This window comes from Acomys russatus, chromosome 29 (assembly GCF_903995435.1).
Source record: "Acomys russatus chromosome 29, mAcoRus1.1, whole genome shotgun sequence".
Classification (NCBI taxonomy): Eukaryota; Metazoa; Chordata; class Mammalia; order Rodentia; family Muridae; genus Acomys; species Acomys russatus.
Window position 1 is genome coordinate 5228511 of NC_067165.1, and position 15196 is coordinate 5243706.

At 45.8% G+C, this 15196-nt stretch overlaps 1 protein-coding gene across 1 annotated transcript in view; it reads right to left on the minus strand.

Moving 5' to 3' along the window:
- Window positions 1–15196, minus strand: part of Mroh7 (maestro heat like repeat family member 7) — a 49435-nt gene that overhangs the window by 33033 nt on the left and 1206 nt on the right. Inside the window, exons 2-3 of the mRNA XM_051171736.1 lie at window positions 3721–3785; window positions 828–911 (exon numbers count right to left, since the gene is read on the minus strand). Of these exons, the coding sequence (XP_051027693.1) occupies window positions 828–911; window positions 3721–3785 (149 nt within the window). The remainder of the gene's footprint in view (window positions 1–827; window positions 912–3720; window positions 3786–15196) is intronic.

The window sequence follows — 15196 nt, forward strand, 5'->3', positions numbered from 1 at the left end:
CGCCAGGATCCAAAGCTGGTCAGTTAGACTAGTCTGTTTGACCAGAGAGCCTGTATTTGTCTCCTCGGCACTGGGATTGTAAGTGTGTGTCACCATGACTTCTTTCCGTGTGGGTTCAAACTCAGCATCTCGTTCTTGTGAGGAAACACGGTTGTCTGCGCTAGCCGTGCCCCCCCCCCATGCCCTTGCCCAGCCCCTTTCTCTCTGTAAGGATCACAGAGCCACACATGGCTACACAAGCCTCCATGCTTATCATTGGCCAGCTCGTCCTAATGGGTAACTAGGAGGAGGCTGCTTTAGGGGGCCCTCTGGAGTTGCCCTTCAAGAGGAGTTTCTGAGGCAAGGAATGGGTATGACTGTCCTCTGTTTTCCAGACTTCACAATGGACTAGCCACTGGGCTGTGATCTCCCACAAGCGATGCAGGCACAATCACATCCATTTGTAAGATGGGGAAACTGAGGCGCAGAGGAGGGAAATAACTTGCTCGTACTCTCTCATGGCAGGTGAGGGCAGTGAGCCTCAAGTCCAAAGTGCCTGCCTTCTGTTCCTGTCCTCTTCCCAATGCCCTCCAGCCATCTCACCAAGCAGAGTTCCCGCCCAGTGCCACAGTCCCACCCATGGTCCCCGTACCACCAGCCATCTCACCAAGCAGAGTTTCTGCCCAGTGCCACAGTCCCACCCATGGTCCCCGTACCACCAGCCATCTCACCAAGCAGAGTTCCCGCCCAGTGCTACAGTCCTGCCCATAGTCCCTCTACCACCAGCCATCTCACCAAGCAGAGTTCCCGCCCAGTGCCACAGTCCCGCCCATGATCCCCGTTCGTACCATCATCATTATCACCGTTGTCTTCTTTTCTTCACTCATTTCCATGATGTTCTGATTTTTCTGGAAAGTGATGGTGTTCTCTGCCTTCAGGGCCATGGGAGACAGACCACTGAGTGAGACTTTCACTGAATCCTGACCACCGACATCTGGGCACCATGCACAGCACCCTCAGCCACCCAGCACCTTCAGGCCACCAAGGTAGCTCTTACCACCCAATCGACCACCCCGGCATCGACCCATGCTTAGGTTTGGTTTCCTGTTGCTCTGATAAAATACTGCAACAAAACCTTCCATAGTGGCACACGCCTTTAATCCCAGCGCTCAGAAGGCAGAGGCAGGTGGATCTCTGTAAATTCAAGGTCAGCTTGGTCTATGCATAGTGAGTTCCAGGATAGCCAGGGCTACATAGGGAGATCCTGTCTTGAAAACAAAACAAAGTAAATAAACAAATATAAATACCCTGGCAAAAGCGGCTTAAGGGAGAAAGGGCTTATTCTGACCCACACACAGTGCAGGGTACAGTCTCATAGTGATGAGGACGTCACAGGACAGAAGCCTTGGACTAGTGGTCACATGACATTCATAGTTGAGGAGCAGGGAACAAAGAATGCATGTGGTTAGGTGCTCAGCTCAGTTTTCCCGCTCTGAGACATGCCAGCATTCCCTGCCTAGGGAATGATGCTGCCCACAGTGGGTGGGTATTTCTGCCTCAACTGATGTCAAGATAATCCTTCACAGACATTCACATAGGATCTAGGCAGTCTGTCTTTGAAACTCTCTTCCCAGATGATTCTTGATTATATCAAATTGACAATTAAACTATCACAGCCCAAGAGAAGGGACATGTTTCTGCAGCTGGTAGATGGGCGGATTGGGGAAACAGCTCGATGGTGGGGTGGGAAGGATGGATCCTGAAGTCTGCATTTGGAGGGCCAGATGTGAGGGGCTATAGAGCACCCCCCCACACACACACACTGATCAACTAAAGGAGGACAGAAGGAGTCCATACACAGCATGAAATTCTACTGTCCACAGCACTTCTTCTAAGCCTTTTAGTAAATTTTAGTCAGATGGAGGCATTGTGCCACCCGAGAAAAGGAACACATTAGCCTGTGTCAATCCAATGATCTCATCATTTTAAGGAGGAGGACATGATCGCATGAAATGAATAGCTTGGCATTACACAGTGAAGAAAAAAAGTAAAAAAAAAAAAAAAAAAACTTTGGTCTGATACAGAATATGGAAGGTAAAGTTCTTCTCCACTTATCCTGTCAGAGGGCAGGCAGCACCTCCTCAACCTCTGGCTCATCTCACAAGTTGCTCTGGCCACCAGATTGTTGTGAAAGGAACGTGTGTCTGGGTTTGTCCCGGCACACACTTTTCCTTTCTGGAACCCAGATGCCATGCTGGAAGGGACCCCGGGCTAAACTAAGGAGGCACGAGCCATGCAGAGAGCGGAGCCTGGCAAGTAAGAGCCCCTCCACCTCCCCCCCCTTCCCCCCACCTCCGCCTGTGTGATCCGTCTGTACAATGTAGAGCAGATGAACCACCCAGCTGAGCCCAGTCAGACTGCGGTCAGGAGAAGACAACCCCGTGAATCCTCCCCCTCCCCCACATTGGCCTGAACTAAGCTGTGTTGGGTTATTGATCGGAGTTTGGAAATGGGGGAAGCATGCTGTTTTATAATGAACAGTCAGAGATGGCTGCTCACGTGAGTAGACATTCAGGCTGAATTCCGAACAAGGATAAGAGAAAATGTTTGTTCCCTCGGACTAAGAGATCAAGTGCTCTTCTGTGCTTGGAGTTGGACTTAGCTTCCAGCACAGGGTGGGGGGCCTTGCTGCATGGGGGCCGTGAGCGCCTTCCCTGTACTGGCACTGACCTTGGGTCTGAAGGGGCCTCACTTCAACTTCACTAGGCCCATTCTATAGATGGAGAGAGTGCTCCCGACTCCCAGACTCATCCACCACATCCACACTAGTGTCACATCTACCCCTACTGGCCTCGCCTTCTCTCCTGCCTGATACTCAGTAAAGCTATCTCTAGCCTTTCTGTCCCTTTCAGAGCCCCTCCCACAAGTCACTCGGTTGTTAATGACTTTTATTGAGAACGTACTATAAGCCAAGCGCTGCTGTGCCTGCTGGGGGCTCCATTGTAAGACAAAGATTCCTGACTTATGGAAGACACTAGTGGGAGAGGCTGCTGGGATTTGAACCTGAAATGTCTCCTACAGGCTCCTGTTTGGAATGTTCCATCCCGAGCTGGTGATGCTATTAGGCGAGACTGTGCATCCTTTAGGAGGTAAAGCCTGAATGGCAGAAGTCAGTCTCTGGGGGAAGGGTGTCTGGGACACGGTCCACTTTCTGCCTCCCTATGACTGCTTCCTGGTCCTCTGGATATATGATATCTGCGACACATGCCCACTGCTACACACCGAGCTGCTCCGCCCTGCCTTCTCCACTGTGATGATGGCTGAAACCCCCTGAAACCATGAGCCAGAATAAGCCTTTCCTCCCTTAAACCCTTCAGTCCCGTCAGGTAGGATGGGGATGCAAACTAAACTAAGATGGAGGTGACCGAGGATCAAGAGGAGCTGGTGAGCGAGCACTCAGTACCTCAGACAGCTCCTAGTTGCCAGGAGAGAGAAGTTCTGCAGCAGAGCCAGGAGGGGGGAGAGCAACCCAGGAAAAGTAGGCTGAAGACTGGGTGTGGGGACACTTGCCTGTTGTCTCATCAGTTGGGAGGCAGAGACAGGAGGATTGCTACAAGCTTGATGTCAGCTGCTCTACATATTCAAACTCTAGACCAGCTATACACAAGACTGTCTGAAAAGTGGAGGGTAGGGGGAGGGAGAGGGAGGGGGAGGGAAAGGGGGGCCAGCCGCTGAGCATACCGGAGCTGTTTTGTTCTCATCCTCTCTCTTCTCTGTCACGTTGGCCTTCATGACTTCCGAGGTTCCTGCAAGCCGCAGGTTGAGGGAAAGAGGAGAGACTAGAGCATGGAGTCCTCAGGGTACCATGTTCCCATTTCTCTTTCGCCTGCCCCTCCCCCGTCCCCCTCACCCCTGCCCCCACCCCTGGGTCCCTCTACTCTGTAGCTCCTTCACCAGACCTGCAAAGCTTGGATAAATGTAAGTGAGCTTGTGTCACCAACACACACACACACACACACACACACACACACACACACACACACCGCTGCCCACCCCACCCCCAGAATCCTGCAATAAAACTCCATGTCATTAATCTTCCTTTCCACTGTGGTCCTGCCGGGTCAGCCTCCCGGCCCACCTCCCCAGCTTCATCTCCCTGGTTCTGTCCACCCTAGTCAGGTGGTTTCCTCTACTCCAGCTACTGTTCCTTGCCCACTCCCTAGGGAGCCCATTTTCAGGCCTCACCGTTGCCTACTGCTCCTGGCCTCAAGAGTAGCCCCTCCCTCATAGCTTGTTCCTGTCCTTCAGGATGTAACCCATCCATCGATGGACACTTGCCACAGCGGCTGACTGCTGTTTCCTCAACCCAGACCCCTCACTTTGCTTTGGGTGAAAGGGCGCCTGTCTTTCCAGTAGGTCCCTATTCCAAGCAATTAGGTAAAACCTCACACATTCTCCATTTCAAGGAGGGACGGGTCTGCAGCCGAAGCTCGACCATTATGAGTGTGGCATTCCCCTAACGACAGGGTGGGTGAGAGGTACTTAGTGAGGAGGGCCACTAAAAGCCTCTGTGTAAGGGGACACTGAAGGAGAATGGCTCTCTAGCCATCCGAGGTTAAGGACTCGAAGAGGATCTTGGCTGAACTTCCAGAGGCTGTTGGAGAGCTGGCCAAGAGGACAGAGAGCACCAACTGTAACAAGAGACTGGTTTCTAAGGACTATTCTCCCTTGAAGCCAACAAGGCTTCTGGGAGAAATGGCAGGTTCCAGGGAAGTCTGTCTGGTCCCAGAAAACAGGGAAAAGCAGCACTCAGAGGCAAATGGAGCATGTTGGAGGAACATGCAAGATTACATGGAGAAAGCAATGCTGGTCAAATAGGGAAATCTTATCAACATAACTAATGTATATGGTTTATTGCCTATGTTATAGACCTTAAATAAACTAGAAAACTACACAAATAAATTCATTCATAAGTTGAAAGTTTAAAGGCGTGGCATAATTGTGTGTCTTTGTATCTTTCCTTTCTTTTCTCTTTCTTTCTTTCTTTCTTGGTTTTTCACACAGAGTTTCTCTGTGTACCCCTGGCTGCCCTGGACTCACTTTGTAGACCAGGCTGACCACAAACTCACGGAGCCCCTACCTGCTTCTGTCTCCTTAAGTGCTGGGATTAAAGGCGTGTGCCACTACTACCTAGTTTTCAAACCCCTCAGCACAAGACATTACATAGGAAAAACAATGGCCATGCAGTGGGGAACCTCATGCAGGTGAGGGGGGAACCTCAGGGGGGTGAAATTCAGGCAGGGGTGGGGGGACCTCAGGCAGAGAGGGGACCTCAGGTTGGGGGAACCTCAGGCAGGGGGGAACCTCAGGCGGTGGAGGGGGGACCGCAGGTGGTGGGGGGGGGGACCTCAGGCCTGGGGAAGTGAACCTCAGGCGGTGGAGGGAGTTCGGCGGGCGGGGGGGGGGGGGACCTCAGGCGGCCCAATTGTCAGATGGGGGTGAACAACGTCAAAAACCAAAACTGATTTTTAAGTTGCCAGAGCGGGTGCAGTGAGAAAGCCAGCATGGCTGCCCTGCTCTTTCTGCCAAGACTGCAGGACCTGAATCTCATTACGAGGAACCACATTTTAGCGCGAGGTAGCCCACAACCTTACACGCATGAAGGAAACCAGAGGCAGGAAGGCCAAGAACAGAAGGAGACAGGCCAGGCCAGACAGAATAGCGAGACTCTGACTGGAGCCCGGGCCAGGAGCACAGCCCTGGGAGAGTTGGCCACACTTCAGTAAGGCGTGAGAATTCGGTACTAATGCCTTGTTTATGCTTTTTATTTTTATTTTTTTATTTTTTTTATTTATTATTTTTTTTTTTGGTAAGAAATGTGCTGAAAATGTAGAGGTGATGGGGTATCATTCGGCATCTTACTAACAAGTAATTCAGAGAAAAGAAAGATTTTAATGATGTACTTTTGACTATTCTGTGAGTTTTTTGTTTTTTTTGTTTTTTTTGTTTTTTTTTTTAATCATGTAAAAAGCATTAAGGGGCTGGAGATGGCTTTGTGGATAGAGCCCTTGCTAAGCTCAGATCCCTAGCACCCACACAGATGCAGGATGAGTATGGTGGCCTGGCAGTAATTCCAGTCTCAGAAGGCAGAGAGGGGTCCCTGGCGTACGCAGGCCGGCTAAGGCTGGCCATACAGGCAACCTCTGTGTTCAGTTGAGAGTCCCTCACTCAGTGAACATGATAAAGAGAAACCGAGAAAGACTCCTGATGTCAGCCTCAGTCATCGAAATGCATGTGTACCCACACACATGTGAACAGGCACACACGTACACATTCACCACACACACACATACACACACACACACACACACACACACACACACACACACGTATATGTATACAAAACAAAAATATTTAAAGGGCTGGGGATATGGTTCAGTTGGTAAAGTGCCTGCCATACAAACATGAGGATCTGAGTTCAAATTGCTCCCAACACACACATGAACACACACATACAACACACACACACATACCCACATGAACACATATGTACAAACACACACACATTCTGTGCCTACTCTATGACCACACTGTTCTAGGTGTACCTAATAAAAATGAACAGAGGGTCAGACGTGGTAGCACACACCTGGAACCCCAGCACTCACAAGGTAAGGCAAAAGAATCATGAGTTTCAAGCTAGCCTGGGCTACATAGCAAAATCCTATATAAACAAAATCTGCATGTGTGTGTGTGTGTGTGTGTGTGTGTGTGTGTGTGTGTGTGTGTGTCCCTCCCTCCCTTTCTGTCTCCCCCACTGAGTAAAAATAAAAAAACAGGCCTTGCCTATGCTATTCAAATGTCCCATCACCTTTAAATTAAAAATAAAATAAAACCAGGCTTGCTGGTTCATGTGTGTAATCCTAGCAGGAGGATGGCTGAAGTCTAAGACCAATCAAGACTTCAAGACTACCGGATGAATTCCAGGATACCCTGGGCTACAGCGTGAGACCCTGTCTTGGAGAAAAAGGGGAAGGTTGGGAGGGACAGAGGAAGGGAGGGAAAAACAAAAAGTGGGCAAAGGATTTGGAATAGAAGTTTCTCTGGAGAAGACATACGAATGGCCAGTTGGTGTATAAAAAGACCCTCGACATCAGACCCTTCTGTGCATCCTGGAAGTTAGCTGTTACTGTGGGTGTACTGGCTAACACAAGCTAAAGTCATCAGAGAGGAAGGAGCCTCGGTTGATGAAGTACTCCCAAGAGATCCAGCTGTACGGCATTTTCTCAATTAGTTATCAATGGGGGAGGGCCCAGCCCACTGTGGGTGGAGCTATCCCTGGCCTGGTGGTCGTGGATTCTATAAGAAAGCACGCTGAGCAATCCAGTAAGATGCACCCTACAACTCCTGCCCTGGCTGAGTCCCCATTCTGACTTCCTTCAATAGCAAACAGCAGTGTGGAAGCATAAGCCGAATAAACCCTTTCCTCCCCAACTTGCTTTTTTGGCTGTGGTATTTTGAGTTTTTTGGTGGAGCAGGTGGTGGTGGTGGTGGTGGTGGTTTAGTTTGGTTTGGTTTTTGTTTTTGTTTTGAGACAGGGTTTCTCTGTGTAGCCTTGATGTCATTAACTTACTTTGTAGACCAGGCTGGCCTCGAACTCACAGAGCCTCCCCTGCTTCTGTCTCCCAAGCACTGGGATTAAAGGGATGCAGCACCACTGTCTGGCTTGGTCATGGTATTTCATTGCAGCAATAGAACCCCTAAGAAGAATGAAGTGCTGGCCCATGCTACAGTATGAATGAAACTTGAAAACTCTTTGTTGTACGAAGTAAGCCAATCACAAAGAGCCTGAAGTCATATAACTCCTGTATAAAATATATAGACTAGGGATGTAGCTCAGTGGTAGGAAATTTGTCCAACATGTCCAATACCTTGGGTTCAATCCTTAGCACCAAAAATGTATTAGTTAATTTAAAATAAAGTCTTCAAGGCCCAGATGTAACATGCTCCTATGGTCCCATACCTGGAAGATAGAGGATTGCAAGTTTGAAGCCAGTGTGAACTACACAAGACCATGTCTCAAAATAACAATGGTAGCTGCCTTCCTGAGATGTCCTGCTGGGACTAGGAACATCCAAGTTAGACCCCTCGCTGCCTGCTGAGTCCCCCTGGGTCATACCCAACAGAGGTGAGCAAGAATGCTGTTCCCTGAACTCCATTGTCAGGCCCAAGGCTCTGCCTGCCTTCCCCAGGAGTCTTGCACCAGGAACGTCAAGCCAATGCCAGGGAAAACCAGATGGATTAAGGCCACCTTAAGAACACAGAGGCCAGGTGTGGTGGCACACACCTTTAATCCCAGCACTCAGGAGGCAGAGGCAGGGGCATCACTGTGAATTCAAAATCAGCCTGGTCTACAAAAGGAGTCCAGGACAGCCATAACTACACAGAGAAACCCTGTCTCAGAAAAAAAAAATCAACAAGAGCCAGAGTAATATACCATCACTAGATCCCAGCTGTCCTATTACAGCAAGCCCTGGGCATCCTAACACAGTCAAAGCACAAGAACATGACCTTAAATACAATTTTAAAAAGATGATAGTGACACAGAGAAACCCTATCTTGAAAAAAATAAAAGAAACAAACAAAAATAAAAAAACAAAAAAATTCTCTCCTCAAAAAAGATGATTGAGGCCTTTAAGGGGAAAACAAATAAATCTCTTAGAGAAATACAGGAAAATACAAACAGGTGAAGAAAGTGAATAAAACTGTTCAAGACCTGAAAATGGAAATAAAAGCAATAAATTAAAATTAAAAAAAACCACAAATGTGAGCCAGGTATAGTGGCACACATCTTTAATCCTAGCACTGGGGAGACAGAGGCAGGCAGATCTCTGTGAGTTCAAGACTAGCCTGCTCCACAAAGTCTTCCAGAACAACCAAGGCTACACAGAGAAGCTCTGTCTCAAAAAACCAAAAAAAGAAAAAGAAAAGAAAACACGAACGGAGGGAATCCTGGAGATCAAAAACTTAGGGAAGCATCGCCAACAGAGCACAAGCAATGGAAGATAGAATCTCAGGGGTAAGAGATACAACAGAAGAAACCAATACATTGTTCAAAGAAAATGTTAAATAGAGAAGTTTCTGACACAAAACATACAAGAAATCTGGGACACTATGAAAAAGACCAAACTAATAATAATAGGAATAGAAGAAGGAGAAGATTGCCAGCTCCAAAGCCCAGAAAATATTTTCAACAAAATGATAGAAGAAAAATTCCCCACCTATAGAAAGAGATGCCTACAAACACACAAGAAGAGTAAGAGCACCAAATAGATAGGACCAGGAAAGAAAATCCTTCTTCACATAATAATCAAAACACTAAATGTACAGAACAAAGAAAGAATATTAAAAGCTGCAAGGAGAAAATGCCAAGTAACATATAAAGGCAGATCTATCAGAATTATACCTGAGAGGCTCTAAAAGCCAGAAGGGCCTGAGATGTCTTGCAGATTCTAGGAGACCACACATGGCAGGCCACACTACTATACCAGCAAAAAAAATGTAATCACCATAGATGGAAAAAAACATGATTAACCACATAGTCTATCACAAAGCAAGCCCCAACAAGTACAAGAAAATTAAAATAGCTCCTTGTATGTTATCAGACCACCATGGATTAAAACTGGAACTCAACAACCACAGAAACAACAGAAAGCCAACAACTTCATAGAAACTGAGCAACTCTCTATACAATAACCAATGGGTCAGGGAAGAAATAAAGAAATAAAAGACTTTCTAGAATTCAATGAAAATGAAGGCAGAACATACCCAAACTTATGGGACACAATGAAAGCAGTGCTAAGAGGAAAGTTCATAGCATTAAGTGCCTTCATAAACAAAAATCGGAAAGATCTCATTATAGCAACTCAACAGCACACCTGAAATTTCTAGAACAAAAAGAAGCAGACACACGCAAGAAGAGTAGATGAGAGGAAACAATCAAGCTCAGGGCTGAAATCAATAAATTAGAAACAAAGAGAACAATACAAACAATGAACGAAACCAAGAGCCGGTTCTTTGAGAAAATCAACAAGCTAGACAAACCCTTAGCCAAACTAAAAGACAGAGACATGATATCCAAATTAACAAAACCAGAAACGAAAAGAGGGACATAACAACAGACACTGAAGAAATTCAAACAATCATTAGGTCTTACTGCAAAATCCTGTACCACAAAATGGGAGACTCTAAATGAAATGGACAGTCTTCTTTTGTGTTTTGTTTTTTGAGACAGTTTCTCTGTGTAACAGTCCTGACTGTCCTAGACTTTCTTTGTAAACGAGGCTGGCCTCGAACTCACAAAGACCCTCCTGCCTCTGCCTCCTGAGTGCTGGGATTAAAGATGTGTGCCACCTTGTCCTGCCAATTTTCTTGATAGATTCCACTTACCAAAGTTGAATCAAGATCAAATAAACAATTTAAACAGTCCTATGACCCCTAAGGAAACAGAATCAGTCATTAAAAGTCTCCCATCACCTCCCCCCAAAAAGCCCTGGGCCAGATGGTTTTAGTGCAATATTCTACCAGACTTTCAAAGAAGATCTCAAATCAACACTCCACAAACTATTTCACAAAATAGAAACAGAAGAAACACTTACAAACTCATTTTATGAGGCTACAGTCACTCTGATCCTGAAACTACACAAAGACTCAAAAAAGAAAGAAAATTTTAGACCAATTTCCCTTATGAACACTGATGCAAAAACACTCAAAAAAAATACTCACAAACCAAATCCAAAAACACATCAAAAACATCATCCACCATAATCAAGTACAATTCATCCCAGGATGCTGAGATGGTTCAATAGTTAAAAGTCCATTAATGTAATCCACCATATAAACAAACTGAAAGAAAAAGAAATACACCCAATCATCTCATAGACGCTGAAAAAGCCTTTGTCAAAATCCAACACCCATTCATGTTAAAAGTCCTGGAGAGATCAGGGACACAAGACGCATACCTAAACACAATAAAGGCCATATATAGCAAACCTATAGCCAACATCAAATTAAATGGAGAGAAATGTAAAGCAATTCTACTAAAATCAGGGACAAGACAAGGCTGCCCACTCTCTCCAATCTATTCAATAGAGTACTAGAAGTTTTGTTGTTGTTGTTGTTGTTTGGGTTCTGTTTTTTGTTGTTGTTGTTTTGTTTTGTTTTGTTTTGAGACAAGGTTTCTTTCTGTAGCCTTGGCTGTCCTGGACTCACCTTGTAGACCAGGCTGGCCTTGAACTCACAGTGATCCGTCTGCCTCTGCCTCCCCAGTGCTGGGGTTAAAGGTGTGAACCACCATGCCTGGCTAGAAGTTCTAACTAAAGGAGGTCAAAAGGATACAAATTGGAAAGGAAGATGAAATGATCGTATAAATAAGTGACCCCAAAAATTCTACCAGAGAACTCCTACAGTTGATAAACTCCTTCAGCAAAGAGGCTGGATACAAAATTAAGTAAAAAAAAAAAATCCCTCCTTTATACAAACAGTAAGTAGGATGAGAAAGAAATTAGGGAAATATCCTTCATAATAGCCACAAATAATATCTCAGTTTAACTATAACCAAGCAAGTGAAAGACCTTCAAATCTCTGAAGAAAGAAATTGAAGAAGATATCAGAAGATGGAAAGATCTCTCATGCTCATGGCCATCTTACCAAAAGCAATCTCCAGATTCAACCAAATTCCCATCAAAACTTCAACACAATTATTTACATATCTGGAAAGAACAATATTCAACTTCATATTGAAAAACAAAAAGCTCAGGATGGCTAAAACAATCCTGTACAAAGAACTTCTGGAGGTATCACCATCCCTGATTTCAAGCTGTACTACAGAGAAATAGTTATAAAAACAGCATGGTACAGGCATAAAAACAGAGAGGTTGAGGCTGGGCGTGGTGGCACATGCCTTTAATTACAGCACTCGGGAGGCAGAGGCGGTGGATTGCCATGAGTTCGAGGCCAGCCTGGTCTACAAAGTGAGTCCAGGACAGCCAAGCCTAACACAAAGAGACCCTGTCTCAAAAAAAACCAAAAGATAAAAAATAAAATAAAAAAGGTTGATGAATGGAATCCAACTGAAGATCCAGATATAAACCTGCACACCTATGGTCACTCGATTTTTGACAAAGAAACCAAAATTATACAATGGAAAAAAGAAAGCATTTTCAACAATTGGTGCTGGTCTAACTGGATGTCTACATGTAGAAGAATGCAAATAGATCCATATTTATCACCCTGCACAAAACTCAGTCCAAATGGATCAAAGACCTCAACATAAAACCAGATGCACCAATCTGATAGAAGAGAAAGTGAGGATACCCTTGAACTCATTGGTACAGGAGACAACTTGCTGAACAAAACACCAAGAGCTCAGGCTCTAAGATAAACAATAAATGGAGCCTCATGAAAATGAAAAGTTTTTACAAGACAAAGGACACTGTCAATAGGGCAAAATGACAGTCTACAGAATGGGAAAAGATTTCCACCAACCCTATATATGACAAAGGGCTAATATCCAAAATATATTAAGAACTCAATAAATTAAACACCAAGAAACCAAATAACCCAATTTAAAAATGGGGCACTGGCTAATCAGAGAATTTTCAACAGAGGAATCTCTAATGGCCGAGAAGCACTTAAAGAAATCTTTGTTCAAAGTCATTAGTCAACAGGGAAATGCAAGTCAAAATGACTCTGAGATTCTATCTTATACCTGTCAGAATGGCTAAGATAAAAAACTCAAGTGACAGCACAGGCTGACAAGGATGTGGAGCAAGGGGAACATTCCTCCATTGCTGGTGAGAACACAAACTTTTTTTTTTTGGGGTTTTGGTTTTATGATTTTTCCAAGACAGGGTTTCTCTTGTAACTTTGGCTGTCTCGGACTTGCTATGTAGACCAGGCTGGCCTTGATTGAACTCACACAGATAAGCCTGCCTCTGCCTCCCCGAATGCAGAGGTCACAGGTGTGTACTCAGTAGGAGTGAAAACTTGTACAACCACTTTGGAAATCAATTTGGCATTTTCTCAGAAATTGGGAATAGTTCTACCTCAAGACTCAGCTAAACCACTTCTGGGCATATGCCCACACCACACCACAACTATGTTCATAACAGCTTTTATTCACAATAGCCAGAAATCGGTAACAACCTTGACGTCCCTCAACTAAAGAATGGGTAAAGAAAATGTGGGACATTTACCCAATGGAATATTGCTCGGCTTTTAAAAACAATGACAGGAAATTTGCAGGCAAATGGATGGAACTAGAAAAGATCATCCTGAGTGAGGTAGCCCAGCCTGAGAAAGACACGCATGGTTTGTACTCACTTATAAGTGGATATTAGCGATAAAGTACAAGATAGCCATTCTACAATCTATTGACCCAAAGAAACTAAGTAATAAGGAGATTCCAAAGGGGGGGCGTGCTTGACTCTCACTGAGAAGGGGAAACAGAGTGAACATCCAGTGTGGAGAGAGGGAGGGAGGGAGGGAGAGAGGGAGGGAGGGAGGGAACGGGATTAAAGGTGTGCGCCACCGCCGCCCGGCAAATAAATTGATTTTAAAAATTGCAACAGTAATGATGAAAATGTATGAAAGAATGAAGGTTTACTGATGGCTAGTGAACCTCAGTGGGGCTTTCAGAAGGCTTCCTCGTCCTAGTAGATAGGCAAACATAACTATAAAGCCATGGGTTTGCTTGCTTGCTTTTTACTTTGTTGAGACAGTCTCATAACATAGGCTGGTCCTGAACATGCTGTATAACCCAGGCCAGGCCACCTACTTCTGGCCTCTCCACCTTCACCTCTTGAGTGTCAGAATCACAGCCCTGTGCCACCGTGCCTAGCAATCAGGATGTTTTCAAATCACAGACGGCATGGGGCTGGGGAGATAGGTCAGTCAGTAAAGTGCTTGTTGCACACCATGAGGACCTGGGTTCGATCCTCGTATAGCCGTCTGTGTTTGCTCTCTCGGGGCTGGGGAGTCAGACATAGGTGAATCCCTAGGGCTCTCTAGCCAGCCTCTGGCCTACTTGGTGAGCTCCAGGTCAAGGAGACACTCTGGTGGTCTCAAAACACAAGGGGGATGGCCTCCTAAGGAGTGACAGCTGAGGTTGACCTCTGTACACACACACACACACACACACACACACACACACACACACACATCACATCACAACACGGCATTGATGCAGGAACAAAAAAGAAATATTGGTTGATCCAGATGTGGTGTCAAACCCTGGAATCTCTCCAGCTGAGATTGAGAACTCAGCTTCATCCTCCAGTGTGTAACTAGTTTAAGGCCACCGTGGGCTACATGAGACCTTCTCTCCATAAAACATGGCAGAAATACCAACTGAGAGACTACACAGCAGCAGACCTCCTGCATCTCAGATCTCTACTGAGGAGACCAAGCTGAGCCTAGAGTTTCCTTGCTCCTCTGGCCAGACTTCAGCCTAGGGAGTCAAGAGCAAGACATTCTGTATGGGGCATGTGACTAGTGGTGGATTCAGAACTTGAAGAGAAAAGAAGGACCATTCATTGCCTGGTGGAGCACATCTTTGATCCCAGCACTGCAAAGGCAGGACATTTCTGTGAGTTCGAGGCCAGCCTGGTCTATAGTGGGTCCAGGACAGCCAGGGCTACATAGTGAGACCTTGTAAAAAAAAAAAAAAAAAAGGAAGGATTATCATATTACAGTTAAATAAATTGACACCCAGCTGGGTGTGGTGGCGCACGCCTTTAATCCCAGCTCTTGGGGGGCAGAGGTAGGCTGATCTTCATGAGTTCGAGGCCAGCCTGATCTACAAAGCAAGTCCAGGACAGCCAAGGCTACACAGAAAACCCTTGTCTCAAAAAAGCCAGAGAGGGGCTGGAGAGATGGCTCAGTGGTTAAGAGGGCCACCTGCTCTTCCAGAGGTCCTGAGTTCAATTCCCAGCAACCACATGGTAGCTCACAACCATCTATAATGGGATCTGGTGCCCTCTTCTGCAGATAAAGCAGTCAAATAAAATAAATCTTTAAAAAGAAAAAGAAAAAAAGAACACATTTAAAAAAAACAGAGAGAGAGAGAGAGAGAGGAGTTGACACCCAAGGAGGCTGAGTCCCAAGTCATACAGCTGTCCAAGGTTCCAGTTAGAGCACAGTAATTACCACTGTGCTGTGA